General features: G+C 33.1%; 3 protein-coding genes across 3 annotated transcripts; 2 read left to right on the top strand and 1 right to left on the bottom strand.

Moving 5' to 3' along the window:
* The first annotated feature begins 1,904 nt into the window (after window positions 1–1,904).
* On the top strand, window positions 1,905–8,642 carry LOC133703807 (carboxyl-terminal-processing peptidase 1, chloroplastic). Its single transcript, XM_062128490.1, has 12 exons — window positions 1,905–2,346; window positions 2,423–2,542; window positions 2,645–2,782; window positions 3,249–3,353; window positions 3,446–3,614; window positions 4,031–4,107; window positions 5,735–5,779; window positions 7,015–7,098; window positions 7,426–7,464; window positions 7,542–7,604; window positions 7,929–8,058; window positions 8,131–8,642. The coding sequence occupies exons 1-12, from the start codon at window positions 1,966–1,968 to the stop codon at window positions 8,184–8,186; spliced, it is 1,407 nt and encodes a 468-aa protein (XP_061984474.1). The 5' UTR covers window positions 1,905–1,965; the 3' UTR covers window positions 8,187–8,642.
* Window positions 8,643–9,473: 831 nt separating this feature from the next.
* LOC133703808 (PLASMODESMATA CALLOSE-BINDING PROTEIN 2-like) lies at window positions 9,474–12,083 on the top strand. Its single transcript, XM_062128492.1, has 4 exons — window positions 9,474–9,800; window positions 10,389–10,994; window positions 11,383–11,428; window positions 11,511–12,083. Exons 1-4 carry the CDS (start codon window positions 9,737–9,739, stop codon window positions 11,707–11,709), a joined length of 915 nt encoding a protein of 304 aa, XP_061984476.1. The 5' UTR covers window positions 9,474–9,736; the 3' UTR covers window positions 11,710–12,083.
* A 2,997-nt stretch (window positions 12,084–15,080) lies between these two features.
* LOC133703698 (egg cell-secreted protein 1.1-like) lies at window positions 15,081–15,503 on the bottom strand. The gene has a single exon (XM_062128303.1). The coding sequence runs from the start codon at window positions 15,501–15,503 to the stop codon at window positions 15,081–15,083; it is 423 nt and encodes a 140-aa protein (XP_061984287.1).
* Window positions 15,504–16,591: the final 1,088 nt, after the last annotated feature.

Below are 16,591 nucleotides of genomic sequence, written 5' to 3'. Positions count from 1 at the left end.
CATACCTCTCCATCTAGAATAATTATGTGAGTCATTTATATCTGATGTAATGATTTTCCTATACTCACAAGTGTACACAAGATCTCTTGAAGGACCTACCATACTTACTATCTTATTAATGATATTTAAGGGATATTTGTCTCCCATTAATGTCATCAAAAGTAGAGAACTTTTTAGTCCTTCCCTTCTCTAAAAACAACAAGGTTCAGGGGATATAAATATCTTTTGAACCAACCAAGTAAGGGTTGAGAACTTTTTACGTGTTAAGATAAACTTACATAGATTTCAGAGTATTAACCATTTTAAAACTTAAGAACAAACATTTTTGTTCATTGAATTTAAAATTCTTTTAAGTCATTTATTGTCTTTCCCATAAATAAACTGACTTTATAATCAGAGGGTCTTTAAATCCCCCTTGATTAGGACTTTTTTGCAGGTACTCAAGTTTAAAACATAAGCCTGAAATTCCTTGGTCTACAAGAAAAAATCCAAGTATCTGAACATATTGATTAACCACTATCTCAAATTCTAAATAGTCTATTATTTACATATCTTGGATTTTGGGATATCATCAATGACACCATCTATAAGGAAATTTATAGAAAGTCATAAATAACTCTATTGTTTTACTGTTTTCTATAATTAACATCATTAATGGTAGATAATCAGGACACCACTTAAATAAGACGAGTTACTGATCTGCTTGCCATAATAGATACTACGACCCTCACACTGCCAATCATTCAATAACTTATGGAACAAATACAACTCCTCATCCATGTAGTACTAGGGAATCAACAAACGAGAGAAAATCCATCTTAACAAATCTCAATCCCTCCTCGATAAGCTACCGCATCTCTCCACTCACCTCCATGGCAGCAAGCCCCACCTAGTGTTCGTAGATGGTTATATTATCTAAAAGAATGTTGACAAAATAATCCAACAGAGGGTTTTCAACCTCAGGAGTCATTGAGTCATTCCAAGAAGCATACTGGCCCCTTTGATGCTTTAGCGCAAACAAGTTTTTCTAGGCTTCTATCTTGACAACATAAAAAAGAGGTTGTCCGTGTACTACGCCTTCCTACACTAGAGACTTCAAGTTTCCCTGAACCTGATAAGCATATGAGTGAAAAATAGCTAAAATAAGAATTCATCTAGGAGAATGTGTATACTCCTCATTAGATCAAAGATTCTCCTTTATCCAAACATGTGTTAAAAACCCGCATGCCCAAAGACATGTACAAATATGCACAATAATTTGTAGTCGGTCATTCAAGACAATCATGCCATATGCAATATCCTTTTATGACCTTCAGAGATTTTCTTTTGTGTTTTTTTCTTAATCTGAAAAAAAATTGAATAACTAGTTTTAAGAACGATACATGTGTAGATTCTACCACTCGATGTAAACAACCATGCTAAAACACAAACTTGTGCAAGAAATTGATTTCAGTAGTAATTTTATTGTTTGATTTAGTAGAAATCAGAGTTTCTTCATTATTTGTTGGAGAAAGAGAGTAAAAAAGGTGAAATGATCTATCATTTGATATATCTAATTATTATAATATAGATATAAGGTATTATTGTTACTTTATTGTATTTAAAATTTGTTTTTAAACTAATTTGTAAATTGTAATTTTTTTAAAATTCACAAATAAGTGAAATATCGATATAAATATATTGGTAATATTTAATTTTATGTCAAACTATATTTTTAAAAAACTTTTAATTTTTTAATTTTAAATTATTATTTTAATTTTTTTAGATCATTTTAATATTTTAATGTAATGTAAAAAATAATTTTTAAAAAATAAAAAATATTTTAATATATTTTTCAAAAAAAATATTTAAAAAAGTAATTGATATATATATATATAAAATGATATCGTCTTCGACATCCAACCTCTTAACAGTAGTACATCAACCTCCAAAACATCCAAAGCCAAGAACATAAGCAGGCAAAAGATGAGTGTCTGTCTCTTCAATTCCCCGCCTACACTCTCTTTACCAACGCCAGCAAAGAGAACCCTAACTAGTATCCTCGACACCAGCAACTATTGGACCAGGAAAACCTTACTAGGTGGTGCCATAACTGGAGCACTCTCAATCAATTTATTACTTTCCTCTCCATCTTTACTTGCTTTAGAATCTCCATCGCCATCACTCCTACAATCACAATCAACAGAATATCTTTGCCGTGAAGAAGAAACCCAACAAGACTTTAAAGTAGAGAGCGAAGCTCCTCAAGTGGTGACTAATGAAGGAATTGTTGAAGAAGCTTGGGAGATTGTCAATGATAGCTTTCTTGATAGTGGGCGACGTCGATGGACTCCTCAATCTTGGCAGGTATACGTACATACATGGCACACAAAAGCTGCCTTCTTTTTAACTTAATCCTCTTTTACGTTGATTGATATTGTAGCAAAAGAGGGAAGATATTTTAAACGGATCGATTCAATCGAGAGCAAAAGCCCATGATATAATTAGAAGGATGTTGGCTAGTTTAGGTGATCCTTACACGCGGTTTCTTTCACCTGCTGAGGTACTTAATTTTGCTGCTGCTTTTTCTTTTTTTTTTAAAAAAATAGTTTGCTGTATCTTATGATTAGAAATGTTTTTTTTTCTCTACCCATGCAATATTCAGTTTTCGAAGATGGGGAGGTATGACATCTCTGGTATTGGAATAAACCTTAGGGAAATTCCTGATGAAAATGGAGAGGTCAAATTGAAAGTTCTTGGATTATTGCTTGATGGGCCTGCGTATTCTGCTGGTGTAAGACAGGTAGTTATGAGTTTAAAACTGTTAACCCAACGTGTCAATACCTTTCTTGTTTGGTAGCTTTGTCTTCCAAGTGATTATTGGTGCTTGTTGTTTCTATTGCTATATTTATATTTGATGTAATTCTCTATGTTGATTAGTTATGAGAATTCGCTTCGTTTCATAGCACATTATTTATGTAGGAGTTTCTTATCGAGATTTGAATATATTTGGTTCATATTATTTGTCTAGTAGTGCATAATTACTAGATATCATTAGTGCGATATGGTTTTTAATTGAAGTGTAGAATGAGCTTTACTATCATTTTCAAAATAGGAAATTCTGTTTCAAGTTGCATATATGTATGGATAACAAAGAAGTTATCTCACTAACTCCTCCTTTGGAGAGAAGACTATTCTTCCCCTTCTCATTCTGCCATTTTAACTAGTGTATGGGGTGAGTTTCCTTATGTTCTATCTTCTTTTGGCAGGGTGATGAATTATTATCTGTTAATGGAGAGGATGTCAAAGGGAAATCAGCATTTGAAGTATTATCTTTGTTACAGGGCCCAAATGAAACATTTGTGACAATCAAGGTTTATAAAATTGGTTTCAGATGTACAGTATTGCTGTATTAGCTTTTGGGTTTTTATCTTTCGATTGATTGTTACATACTGCTGTATTATAGGTGAAGCATGGAAATTGTGGACCTGTTCACTCTATAGAGGTCCAGAGACAACTTGTTGCTCGAACTCCAGTCTTTTATCGTCTAGAACAAATTGAAAACAGCACCGCTTCTGCTGGGTACATACGCTTGAGAGAATTCAATGCATTGGCTAGAAAAGATTTGGTAATTGGTAAATGTTTGTCTAGTTTAACTTAGTCATTGCAATTTTATTGTAGCAAGTAGCAACCAAAACATACTTTTATGACATACCTTTAATATATGCAATATTTTATTCTACTCCTTAAAAATTGGCGTCAAATTAAAGCATTTGATTGTGTTTTTCCTTATTTCTCATGCTGCCTTTTTCATTTTTTTTTTTAAATAGAAGAATGAAATGATTGAAAGAAACTACATGCAAACTCAAACCAGAACCAGTGATACTATGGAAGCCCAATTAGATTACCATAACGCCCTGCCCCCAATTCTGATATTCAACTATGCTTTTGCAAAGCTCACAAATGTATTTTAAACTCTTAGCAGGGTTTATCGCTCTAGGCTCATGTTATGTAGTTTTAGCTGGCCTGATGGTTAATGATGATTGTGCAGCAATGAAGCGACTTCAAGACAGGGGTGCCTCATATTTCATTCTGGATCTGAGAGATAATCTTGGTGGATTAGTACAGGTTCTTATCCATTTGCCTCCATTGTTAAAATCCAGTCCCATATTTAGCTTGGATGATCTACTTATTCCCACTATGTGTATATGCAAGTGTTGATTTATTTTACTTTACCAAGTGAAAGAGCTTAAGCATATGTTGAAAGAAGATTTGGAAATGGAAATAAAGTGAATAAACCATTCTCACACACGTGTACATATTTTTGTTGGTCATTGCTATAATGCCTTTCTAGAGAAACTTAAAAAGAGAAGGAAAATTTTCGAAATAGCTGCTATATGCCTCACAAATGTTTTTGATGAACTAGAAGTTGCTTGGAGATAAGACTGAGAGAACATGGATATCGGTGGCTTCTTGTGGGCATAAATGTGTGGAGGATAAATCTGGAGAATTTATAAGAGTGGAATGAACGAATGTTCCTCAAAGGAAAAGATTAAAATAGAGGGCATACCCTTTCCATCCTCTCTTGACAATCAAGCACAAGACACTGCTAGGATTGAAAATTCAACTGTGGTGATGAGGGAAGAATCAGCATTTACTCTGATTATACTAATCCCTCATCCAGTAAGATTGATGGGAACTGATCTGATTCATCCTGGCTTGCTTGGGTGATTGTTTTCTAGTTACAAACTTCCTTCCAACACTATTGGCCACTAACCTGCAAAGAAATTGCAGGCTGCTGATTTTACCTTTTTCACCCTTTTGCCTTTTCCATCTCTCCCGCTCTTGGATGCCTAAAGGCTCATCTGAGATTTAAAAAAATTAAAAATTAAAATCTGGAAAGAGATTTGTCTATAACAATGATGAATTCTTGGCCATAATTTTGTCCCACTTTCAGGTAATCTTGCCATATTGTGTTCATCTGATATTTAGACATCATACTGTAATACTCTTCTGCTAACTCTTGACACTAGTAAGGAAACAATCTTGTTGAGAAATAAAACTGAGGGATTATCATCCCTCATTGCATTAACAATCCTCCAAAAATTTAAGCAGTTGTGAAACTAATCAAGAATCAATTTGTCTTTGACATAGTCCCTGTCTGCTTGTTTTGATTTCTTACTCACATTCCTAGCACCCACCTAGTAAATATTTGATCCTTTACTTTTGCCTTCTTTTTCCAACATAAAAGAAGCCTCAGATCTGTTCATGATGTGCATCAAAATGTGTCAGAAGGTGTTTTCAATAACTTAAAATAAAGAATGTCCGTCCAATTGTACAGCTTTTCATGGCAATATTCATGCATTCATATCACCAACTTCACTGGCTATGGTTCCCAAGAGAATGGTCAGCAATATAAGCTTACTGAAACTGATAGAAGGGAAAAAAACAATAAAGAAATTGTTTTCTGTCACTTCTGCAAGTTCATTGGAGGGATTAATATGAATAAGTTCTTGAATTTGTGCTTATATGCAGACAAGTATATGCAAATGACTTTTTTTGTTTTATGAAATAAAACCTCAGTTTTATATGTTTATCAGAATAAAATAGCATGGATCTACTTCTGTGAGATGATTGTGGATTAATAGTGAAATAAATAACCCCCCCCCTCCCTCTGTATTCTAAGTTTTGTTTGTTATGATGAATGCGTGCAAATATGCCAATTGATTATTATTATTATTTTTACTTATTTCAGGCTGGAATTGAAATTTCGAAGCTCTTTCTGAATGAAGGGGAGAAGGTACATGCTGAAGATTTGAACTTCAAAGAACCTTTTCCTGTTTGTTTTAGTTTTATGCAGTTGATATCTGAAATTTTTTGCATGACTTTTTTCTCATCAACTTCAAAAAAGTTAGCAATCTCTCATTAGGTTATGTGGGTAATGGGATTGGGAACAGTATGGTGTGGATACTACAAGGCCAAAATGCACCTTTGCCTATAAAATGTTGAAAACTACTGAACATTGAAAGGTTGCTATTGGACATGGTATGTACCATTAAATCTGAAGTTTGAAGCTTCATGATTGAGATAAAATGTAATGAGGTCTGAAGTGTCAATTTATTTTGACTGATTTTGACATTTGTCTTGGATAGTGAAAAAGAGGAAAGTGGAGGGGAGGGTGTTGGGACTTAGAGCTGTTGATGGTTGACGAGGCAGTATTTACATGGAGCTCTCTTTTTAACAGCTTCTGTATGTGAATTTGAAATTTGTTAGATTCAAGTATTTGCTGTTTGACCGTTATTACGATATAATCCTTGTGATGTTTGATTATTTGGAAGTCCCATCTGAAAGGAAAGGGTATTGGTGCATAACATTTTTGAAGTTGACAATTATGGTTAATACTTATTGAGGATGAAATTTGAGGATTGATCAAGGACTGATTGTGGGACATCCCTAAATATTTGGATAGTGAGATGTTTGATTAGGAATAAAGGTTGGGATGAGGTCATAAGAGTTCCTGATAAGGATTATGAAGGCATTTGGGTTTCGGGAATAAAAGTTTAGGTTAAACTATCAAGTACAGGGGGCTGTCTTGTGATCTGGTTTTGGAGCTGGAACATGCATATGATATTATCAACAACAAGAAGAAAGAAAAATAGAATTAGAGGAGAGTAAAGGAATCTGTGACTATATAAGAAGAAAGAAACTAGGGTTGCATGGATCAAAACATGCTTTCATTCTAGAAATTCTCAATATGCTTATATAACGATTTCATCATAAGAAATACTATATTCTTATACAAATTCCAAAACTCTAAAACATTAAAGGCTGGCCTAATTAAATAACTACTCATAGCCATTGATTAAAACTCTGATTGAAGAGCCAAAGAGACTAAACTACTAAACTTGTTCACTACAAACAGTACAGTTCTGAAAGCAGGGAAATAGGGTAATGGATGGAATTGAACTTTGAATTTTGATCTAAAAGTCCTGAAAGCACGAATTAATCTGGTGTTTTATCTTGATGTATTAACAGGTTATTTATACAGTCGGAAGGGATCCACAATACCAAAACACTATTGTAGCAGACAGCGCACCGTTGGTCAAAGCTCCTGTTATTGTAAGCTTCTTTTCTGATATATTATTAGCACTATGGTGAATGTATAGGTTTTCGTTAATATCCAAGTCTCAGGCTTTTTCACTATCAAAGTTGATGGCTCTGAACATGCAACATGGGCATTTATTATTTGGGTGATACTTTTCAACATTAATAGCAAGTACCAGGACCAGAGACTTGGGGCTTGAGCTTCTCAAATTCTGTTAGATTTGATTGCCCTTTCAAATATATTTCTTCCAGACATTCTGTCATCCACTGCTCAGAGCATTGTTTCTTTAGGATCTTATATGCGTTTTTTCCCTCTACAAATCTTGACACATTTCCATGCAGGTTTTGGTGAACAACAAAACTGCTAGTGCGAGTGAAATTGTGAGTTCCTTGTTTCTTCAAATATGTGTGTTTATTTGGCTTTTAGCTTGGGGTGCTAATCAAGCTTCATGTTTCAGGTTGCCTCTGCACTTCATGATAACTGTAGAGCTGTGCTTGTGGGAGAAAGGACTTTTGGCAAGGTTAGCTAGCTTATTTTGCCAATGATGTATTTTGTTTATGTTGTTTCCATGTTTATTTCAATCAGGCTATGTGTGTGTTGTTATCTTGTAGATGAAGACCCCTCTTTCTATGTCAGGTGTAGGAAGTTGATTTTGTTTTTTGGTCCTGCTTGAGTTAATCAAACATCCAATCATTTCCGCATCAATAAGAATAGCTGATTTTGATTGTTTAGTGATCCAATTTGTTGAGTTTGATAATTACGGGTTCCAACAATTCAAGTAAGAATAGGGTGATTAGTGCTGGAACCTGTTAATATTCTGTTGCTATGGCAAATATATTTTCAGGGTTTGATTCAATCAGTTTTTGAACTTCATGACGGGTCCGGAGTGGTTGTCACTGTTGGGAAGTATGTCACACCAAATCACATGGACATAAATGGTAATGGAATAGAGCCAGACTATCAAAACTTTCCAGGTACAGGTCATCATTGTTTGGGTAGTAAAATGGTGATTTCTCTCAATAATCTGAACAAAACTCCATATGCAGGCTGGAGTGATGTTAAAAAACACCTGTCAGAATGCAACATCAATCGGCAAGGGTAAAATTGAGGTCCGCATCAATATTCTTTCCAGAAAATTGTGCATATTGATTCCATAATCAGCTGCCCAATGATTCTTGTACTTTGCTAGCTGACTAAGCACCTACCTTCGTGAGTCAAAAAAACGTAAGTTGACTAAAGGCATTGCTTCTGCATTCTTCCCTTGCATCATACAGAGGGATTTTTATTAAGAGCTACATCAGTGCTGTCTTTCAAAATGACAGGAACTACCACCATGAAACGATATTTATTTAATTTTTTTTTTAAAAAAAACCTGGGATTGGGGTGGAATTGGGTAGGTAAGAGTTTGGTTGTAGCCTGAGTTTTTCCTTCTAAGATGTATAGACAATTTGTTGTAACCCTTGTGGAACCAAGGATGTCTCTTCCTTCTCTTGGAGTACAGTGATGCGGAATTGTTTTCCTTTTAACTTATAACATGGAAGAATTTCAAATTCCTCTATTGAGATCATGTAATTCGCAGTTTCTTTCTTCAGGGAAGAAAAAATTCTTCAACTATCAAATAATCATTGAAATTGGCGATAAATGTCTTGGTGAATTGTAAAGAGGTAGGTAGGGATGATAACAGTGCACGAAAAAGGATGTTGTAGCGAGGGGGGAGGATATTAGAATTATTATATATATATATAAAGGGATTAGTAATTTATAACGTATAAATCATAATTTCCATTTCAGAATGAAATATATCAAAAAACTTCCATCCAAATGCATGCAGCAGAAATGCTAATAGTGGGCCACGTTGGCCATTAAAAACAACATAAATTTGATCATCAAATGAAGGCGCTGGGCTTCATTGTGAAAGGATGGTTCCAGACCAATGCCTAACAAAAGCAGATTGTTCGTTTTAGATTCACACGGGAAGGAAATTAGGCTCAAAAGTACTTCCCCTGAGGTGATGCAGCATCATCAAAGCACAATCTCAAGCGTCTGCCTGCTAGCTAATATAATAATAGGAAGATCCCATGGGCAATCTCTTGGAGTAGTGTAAAGTATGCAAAAAATAGACGGTATCCTTAACTTTGCACTGTTCTTATTCGAGGTAATATGTGGCCGGGAGAACTCATTTTTATCAACGTAAAAAAAAAACAAAAAATCTCAAGCTACCTGCCTTTAACTTTTGATCCAGTCCCATGAAACAGTAGAAAGAGGAGCACGAAAGTGAAAAGAAAAATGCGATTAGGTTTGGACATAGATTAGCATCCCCAAACAAACGTCAGATTTAAATTCCCAACAGATTGCTCTTTTGCCTTTTCCCTCCTCCATACACTTTTTGCAGTATCTCCCTCCTCTTGCTTGCAAAATTTAACTACCCAATGCCTCCTCTCTCAAGTTTTCTGATATTCTTCCGTCTCTCTACGACCCAAGGAAACTTTGATTCTTCAGGTTTTTATTTATATAACTTATATCAGGATGATATATAAACTCTTCTTTGCCACAACTCCATTGGTCCTCAGGGTGGCTTGTATCTCATTCTTCTTAAAGAAAAGAAACGAAAATTTCAGAACCACATTATAGAAGCAGCAGCAGCTCGACAATATGGGTTCTGGAGGAGCTCTTCAATATTTCGCAATCTTCTTCTTGTACCTGTCTCTCTATTCAGGTGACGGGCATTTCGGAAATCTCGTTTCGGTGGCTCATTTTCTTCATATGAATGTTATGTGCTTTTGTTTATATAATCTTAGCATATGTGTATATCCCTTAATATGTGTGACCAAAGTGGATCCTAGAACAGAATTGTCTGAAAAACAAAAGAAAAACCATCCTTCTGCGAAGTGGCAAGGCTTCTGGTTGAACAGTCTATATTGAATTTCGTTACTTGTGATCATGCTGTAAACTACATCTTAATTCAAGCAGAACCTGGTAGATTTATTCTCTTTGTATCTGTAACAAGTAGATGAAATTGTTATGCTTTTCTATGATTGCATGAAACCCAATTCTGAGCAAGAAACACTGCAATCATGCATCATAAACATTTGATTTTGAAATTTACACCTTTTCCATTTTCTCTGGTTTTCTGCTTTTAGCAAATCAGGGAGTTGTTTGCGAAAATTTATGGGTTCAGTATGCTATCCTGTCACCAATCCACTCTGACAATGTAGAACTTCAATTGCATCCATTAACATGAAACATACAGAACTTGACATAAAAGAAAAGAAAGAGATCTGATCCTTCCTTCCGTCTTGTTCAGGTCATCCAAGTGTTGCAGGAACGCCTACTTTGGAATCAATCCAGAATCGTAAAATAGTAGGCGACCAAGAAAAGAGGATACTCATCTCATACGCAGTGTCTACCACCCATCTAGACACAGTTACAGGAGGGGTTCCCGTCATCAATCCAACAACTCCTGGAACAACTCCTATAGTAAATCCAGTAGACTCTCCTCCGGCATCAATTGGAATCAGCCCAATACCTACGACGCCCCCAGCTGGTATAAATCCAGTAGACTCTCCTCCGGCACCAATTGGAATCAGCCCAATACCTACGACGCCCCCAGCTGGTATAATAACCCCAGTCACTCCGAACCCCCCGGCTTCCACAAATCCAACCTCTTCAGGAGGGCAATGGTGCATTGCAAGCACCGTTGCTTCACAAACAGCCTTGCAGGTAGCGATTGACTACGCTTGTGGCTTTGGTGGGGCAGACTGTTCTGCAATTCAACCTGGTTCAGGTTGTTATAATCCAAACACCCTCCGCGATCATGCTTCTTATGCCTTCAATAGCTACTACCAGAAGAATCCAGGTTCCACAAGCTGCGTTTTTGGCGGAACAGCACAACTTACCAACACCGATCCAAGTAAGATATGTGATCTTGACAAAGAACATCATCCTTTGGATTGAGATCCAATACTGTATTTTCGAAAATGGCATACTGCAGAAGTTTTGAAATCTGTTCTGTTTTCAATTATAACAAACATTTCATAACCTAAATTCACAGCTTGGCTCTTGAAAAATGGTTTTTTTCCCTTTTAGGAACCCTTGTTTCCCCTTCAAAAACTCCTTTTCATAGCTATGACTTGTGGCTTAAGCTCTAGCTCATCTTTCAGCCACGAATCCTCTATTTTTTTTTTAATTTCCTTACTTTTGGTTGATTGGCCACTCAGAATCCTGAAATAATAGGGCTTGAATCTATATAATATGCTTCCTAGTAGATTACTAAACTTCTCTGTCTGCGCCTATTGCAGGTAATGGAAACTGTCACTATGCATCGTCATCCACGACAACACCAAGGTAAGCTTTCATATCCATTTTAAAGCCATTCCTATCAGCAAAATTAGGGAATAGATACTCATTCATGTTCTTGGAAACACAGCACAAGCTCACCAGTTAACCCGACCCCAACTATGACGACTCCCGCAACGACCAGCTTCCCTGATGGACCACCAGCAGTTTATGGCGTGGCAGAACCAACCGGCGAGCCCAGCTCAGCCACCTCTATTTCATGCAGTTTACTGCTCCTCTATTCCACAACTGCTATTGTGGGGTTTCTTGTTGCTACAAAACATCTCTGAGCGCATGGAAATTCAGTTTATCACTCCCCTCGATGAGATGACACCTTCCTCGATTGTCATCCAACTTCATGAACACAAGTAGTAAGAATCAACAACCTGATATTTTCTCGAGGATTTGTCCTCGGCATAAAATGTCAATCTATTTGCTCTACTATGCTTTTTAGTAGGTACGAAGCCCAGGAGAAAAGGAAGAAGAAAGTAGAATATCATAGGTTCTTGTACTTGTAGACAAGTTAGCTAGTTACATTCTCTGCAACTTTTTGCATAATAAAGTATTAGAATATCATAGTTGCATCTGCAGCTTGTGTACTCGTCGTATTCAGGAAGCATACAGTTTAATTTATGAACCAGCAGAGTTGATTTTACTACAACAATATTCATGGTAATTAATAGAAGAATTTATTACATTCTGTAACAGAGGGATTTGTTGTTTTTCCCTCGAAAAAATGATCATGAGCTCATACAACATTTTACACCAGAAATAATCTTAGCTCGGACCGCCAGGCCTTCGACTTTTTTCTTTCTTTTTTTTTCCCTCAAGGGTGGACGGCCCTTTTCTTTTCAAAAAATAATAATTAAGTAGACAGATTTTGATCATAGAAGAGGTAACTAAAAAATCATGTTGGGTTTTTTTTTTTCAACATGTGTTTATTTAAAAACATCCACTGAACACTCTTAAAACCTCAATAAAATATTTTATCAACTCAAAATATTTCTAAATCGATTAAAAAACATTATTAATTTTCTTAATACATCAGGCATACTTGAAACCTAATTTTAAAAGTGAGTTTTATATGAAAAGATATTATATTAGTGTTTTTTTAAATTACATGCTGATATAAAAGAAAAAGTTAAAAAAAATAATTTAAATAAAAAAAAACCTCTCTAAACCCTAATCTATTTCTTTTAGTAAAACAAAAGCTCAAAAACATTTTAGTGACACTTATCTAGTTGGGAAACACATGCTAACATGAAAATTTGAGTTTTTTTTATTAACAAAATCTCATTAACTAATTGTTTTCTCTCTTCTTTTTTATTTTCTAGCTACTCCCCTCAATTCAAGGACTTAAAAATATAAAAAAAATAAAATTTTAAACTAAACATAAAAGTTTTAAAGAGTAGAAAAATTTTATTTCACAAGATTTTTTAAAAGGTGCTAAATAAACAGTAACATCTAGTAGTATAATGAATTAATGAAGATCATTCTCTCTCTCTTATATGATATATTTATTATCATTTATACTATTTATTTATTTTTTTCTTATCAAATCTCCATTACTCATGAGACCTCATTATTTCGATCCTATATTTATTTATTTATTTATTTATGGGGGTTTATATAAATAGTATAAAAAATCTTGTATATTTTCCAGTTTAATCCTTATATTTTTAATTTTTTTCCAAGCAACTATATCTGGTGGCTTAGAGGGCCACTGGATTGATTAGTCACTCAAGGTCGGGCTTATAACACTAGCTTCAATATTATTATCTCTTTATTGTTAGATAGTTTTTTTTTTTATTTGGTTGTTAAGGTTTTTCAATTTATAGGTTTTAAGTGTTTTTGTCGATATTACAAATAATAATAATAATAATAATAATAATAATAATAATAGAGAACCCACTTTTATTATGGATTTGTCTTAAAACACGGTGGATAGTAGTACCGTTCATTTTATTGTGCTTTTTTTCAAACCTTATAACTTTATTTCTTTGTAATTTATCCTTGTACTTGCTGCTTGCATTGATTTATTTGTTATAATTCACTTCTATTTGCTTTGTATTGCATATATGAGGTTTTTGGAGTGTTTTTTTTTCTGAATTAAATATCAATTATATGGAAAAAAAATTTTAATTTATTGTTTGAAAAAAAATTGAAAGAACAAGGATTAAAATAAAAAAAAAACAGACATTTCATTTTTTATTGTTCAAGATGTGCAAAAAATAACAATTGGAAACCTAAAGTTCAATTTTTTACATGTTTTGTCTTATTTTTTGAGAATTTTATGTTTAGATCTTAAACTTAATTTTATTTGCATTTTAATCCCTGTTTGTTTGTTGAGAGATGAGAAAAAAAATCGTTAAAAAAAAAGTGAAGAGAAAAAATATTCAGTCACCAGATTTCAATAACTAAAATGGTCAATCTTATGTTAATGAATTCTTTTTAAGCAGTAGAGTTTCTTGAAGATGATTTGAAATATTCATCTTACTATAAAAAAAATAAACTCCAGTTTAGAAAGGTTTTCTTGAATTTTTTTTAAATCAATTTATAGTGTTATTAGGCTAAAAATAGGTTAGCTTGGATTGTTAGGATTGTTTTAGATGTTCTCAAGTGAAAAAAAAGTTGAAAAAAGTTTTTTTTTTTATCCAAAAACCTAAAACTCAACTTTTGGTGGTTGAAATTTAAACCATATGACGACACTTCATTTACTTAGATGGATGACATGTCATCCCTTTTTATTTTAAAAAAATGGCCATGGGCATGAGCTTAATGTTATTGGCCTTTTTTATATCTAATTTAATCATAAATTTATATATATATATATATATATATATATATTATAATAATATTAACAATTATTTTGTGAAATATTATATATGAATCCAATATGCAAAAATTTAAAAACAAATATACTCCTGAATATTAATTAAGAATTTTATTTTATTTTTTATCATAAATTGTTTACATAATTTTTTCAAATTAATTATGTTTTTATTTTTTATTGCCTATAAATTATTGAGTTATGAATTTTTTTATTTTTTATTGAACCTCACTTTTCATATCATGATTTAAAAAGAAATGATCCTTATAAAAAACTTGTTTTTTTTTAAAAAAAACCAAAAATTACACATTTGTCACCGCTACAGTACCTGCTATAGTAAAACAAAAGAAAAAAAATCAATTGTGCCATTTCTATAGTAAAATACCATTAAAAAATTCTTGAAAATTACATATTTGCCACTGCTATAGTAAAAACAAATTGAAGAAAATTTCAATTGTGTCATTTCTACATTAAAAAAGACAAATTCATTTTAGTATATGTATAATGATTGCATGTCTCATAGTTGTATTGAGTTTTTTTCTTCTTATGGGTATGATATCGACAGTTTATTTATTTTAGTTAATTATTATTAAATATTTTTTAAATCAAATTATTATATTACGATCTAGTCAAGCATCAGGGTTTTTTTTATTTGTTTTTTTTTTAAATACTATTATTATCTAAGTATCTTTGTTGTATGTTAAAAAAAATCATCTGCCTGTGGTCACCGATCCGGTCATAATCTAAAACACAAAGAAAGAGTGTAATTATTCTTTATTGTTGTTGTTGTTTTCGCTGTTATTACCACTAACAGCTAACCTCAAATTCTAATCAAGGAACCAAAGTTTGCTTTGGAACAATCTTAACAGGCACTACAGATGGTGGTGCTGGTGGTGATGGAGCAGTGGAATCGACAGCTTTATCACAGTAGCCTTCAAGAATTTGGCTCTCTTCAGTATTAAATCCTAGTGTATCAATCATGCTAGGCCAGCAATGTTCGCCAATGGTGCTCAGAGCATGGCAGCAGATACGACCAAGTTGAGTCTCGCCGCTGAGGAAGAAAAGAACAATCTCCCCAGTACATGCCTGCAGCTGCAACAAAGAGTTCCAGCAATCTGGTGACTCTTCGTCTAATTTTAAGCGGGTCGAAAGGTTTGAGATTGAAGCCAACGGTCTTGCCTTGGCCTTGCAGCAGTCCAAGCTGCTGCATGCCAAGAAAGCAACGAAAAGAAAGAGCTTAAGATTAGAAGCCATTTTGAAAGAGATATTATAGAGAGAGAGAGAGAGAGGTATTTGATCAGGAAATGGAGATTGCAGAGTGATTTATAGAGAGCATGCATGATGGTGAATTAATTTGAACGTGTGAGGTAGATGGAAGCAACTAGCAAGGAAGGGAATAGAAAGACCAGAAGGCAATAATCAATTAATCATCCATGAAGTTTACAATAAATGACATTAAAATTCCAGTAGTTGCTATGAACTGATACGGTTCTTCCCTTAATAATGTTGTAGTTTGATCTAAGCCCCGTTTGTTTGTTGGAAAATATTTTTATTTTGAAAAGTAAATTTTAGGAAAATAAATTCCGGAAAAGTGAATTATTTTTCAATATTTGGTAATGTAATGAAAAATAAGTTGGAAAACACTTTCTAGTGTTTGGTTATGTCATGGAAAATAAACTGGAAAATAACTTATTAATATTTTATTTTTTTCAAGTTTATTAAAATAATGGGGAACAAATTTTACAAATTAAAAAGTTGAATGAGAATGAAATTAAAAAATATATATAATTTTATAAATTATCTTAAATAAAATAAATAATAATCAAAATAATAGAAATCAAATCTAAAAAATAAAAAAAATTAAAAGATAAAGAAATTAAAATAATAATAATAATAATAATAATAATTAACTTTTATAAATTATTTCAAATAAAATAAGTAATAATCAAAAGAATAAGGACCAGATTTGATAGATAAAAAATTTCAATTAAAAAATAATAAGGAAAAATTAAATAACAATTATAAAAATGAGGATCGAAATTAATATAAAAATTAAATTCTAAGGGATGAAATTGAAAAATAAATATTCAAAACAAAATATATATAGTAATCAAAAGTTTGAGGACCAAATTTGATATAATCAGCAAATAATATGACATTTCTAAATTTTTCACAACTTTCAGAAAGTGTTTTCCGTCCAAAAAAAAAAAACACTTTCCTGAAAACCAAGTTAAATTTTTCTTTGACTGGAAAGTACTTTCCGTTGATCAACTTTTCTAATGACAAACAAACACAGGAAAGTTTGGAAAGTGGTTTCTTGAAAATCATTTTCTAGGAAACAA

The sequence above is a fragment of the Populus nigra genome, chromosome 9, assembly GCF_951802175.1.
Source record: "Populus nigra chromosome 9, ddPopNigr1.1, whole genome shotgun sequence".
NCBI classification, from domain to species: domain Eukaryota; kingdom Viridiplantae; phylum Streptophyta; class Magnoliopsida; order Malpighiales; family Salicaceae; genus Populus; species Populus nigra.
The sequence above is the reverse complement of the archived record's forward strand: the minus strand, read 5'-3'. Positions and strand labels throughout refer to the sequence as shown.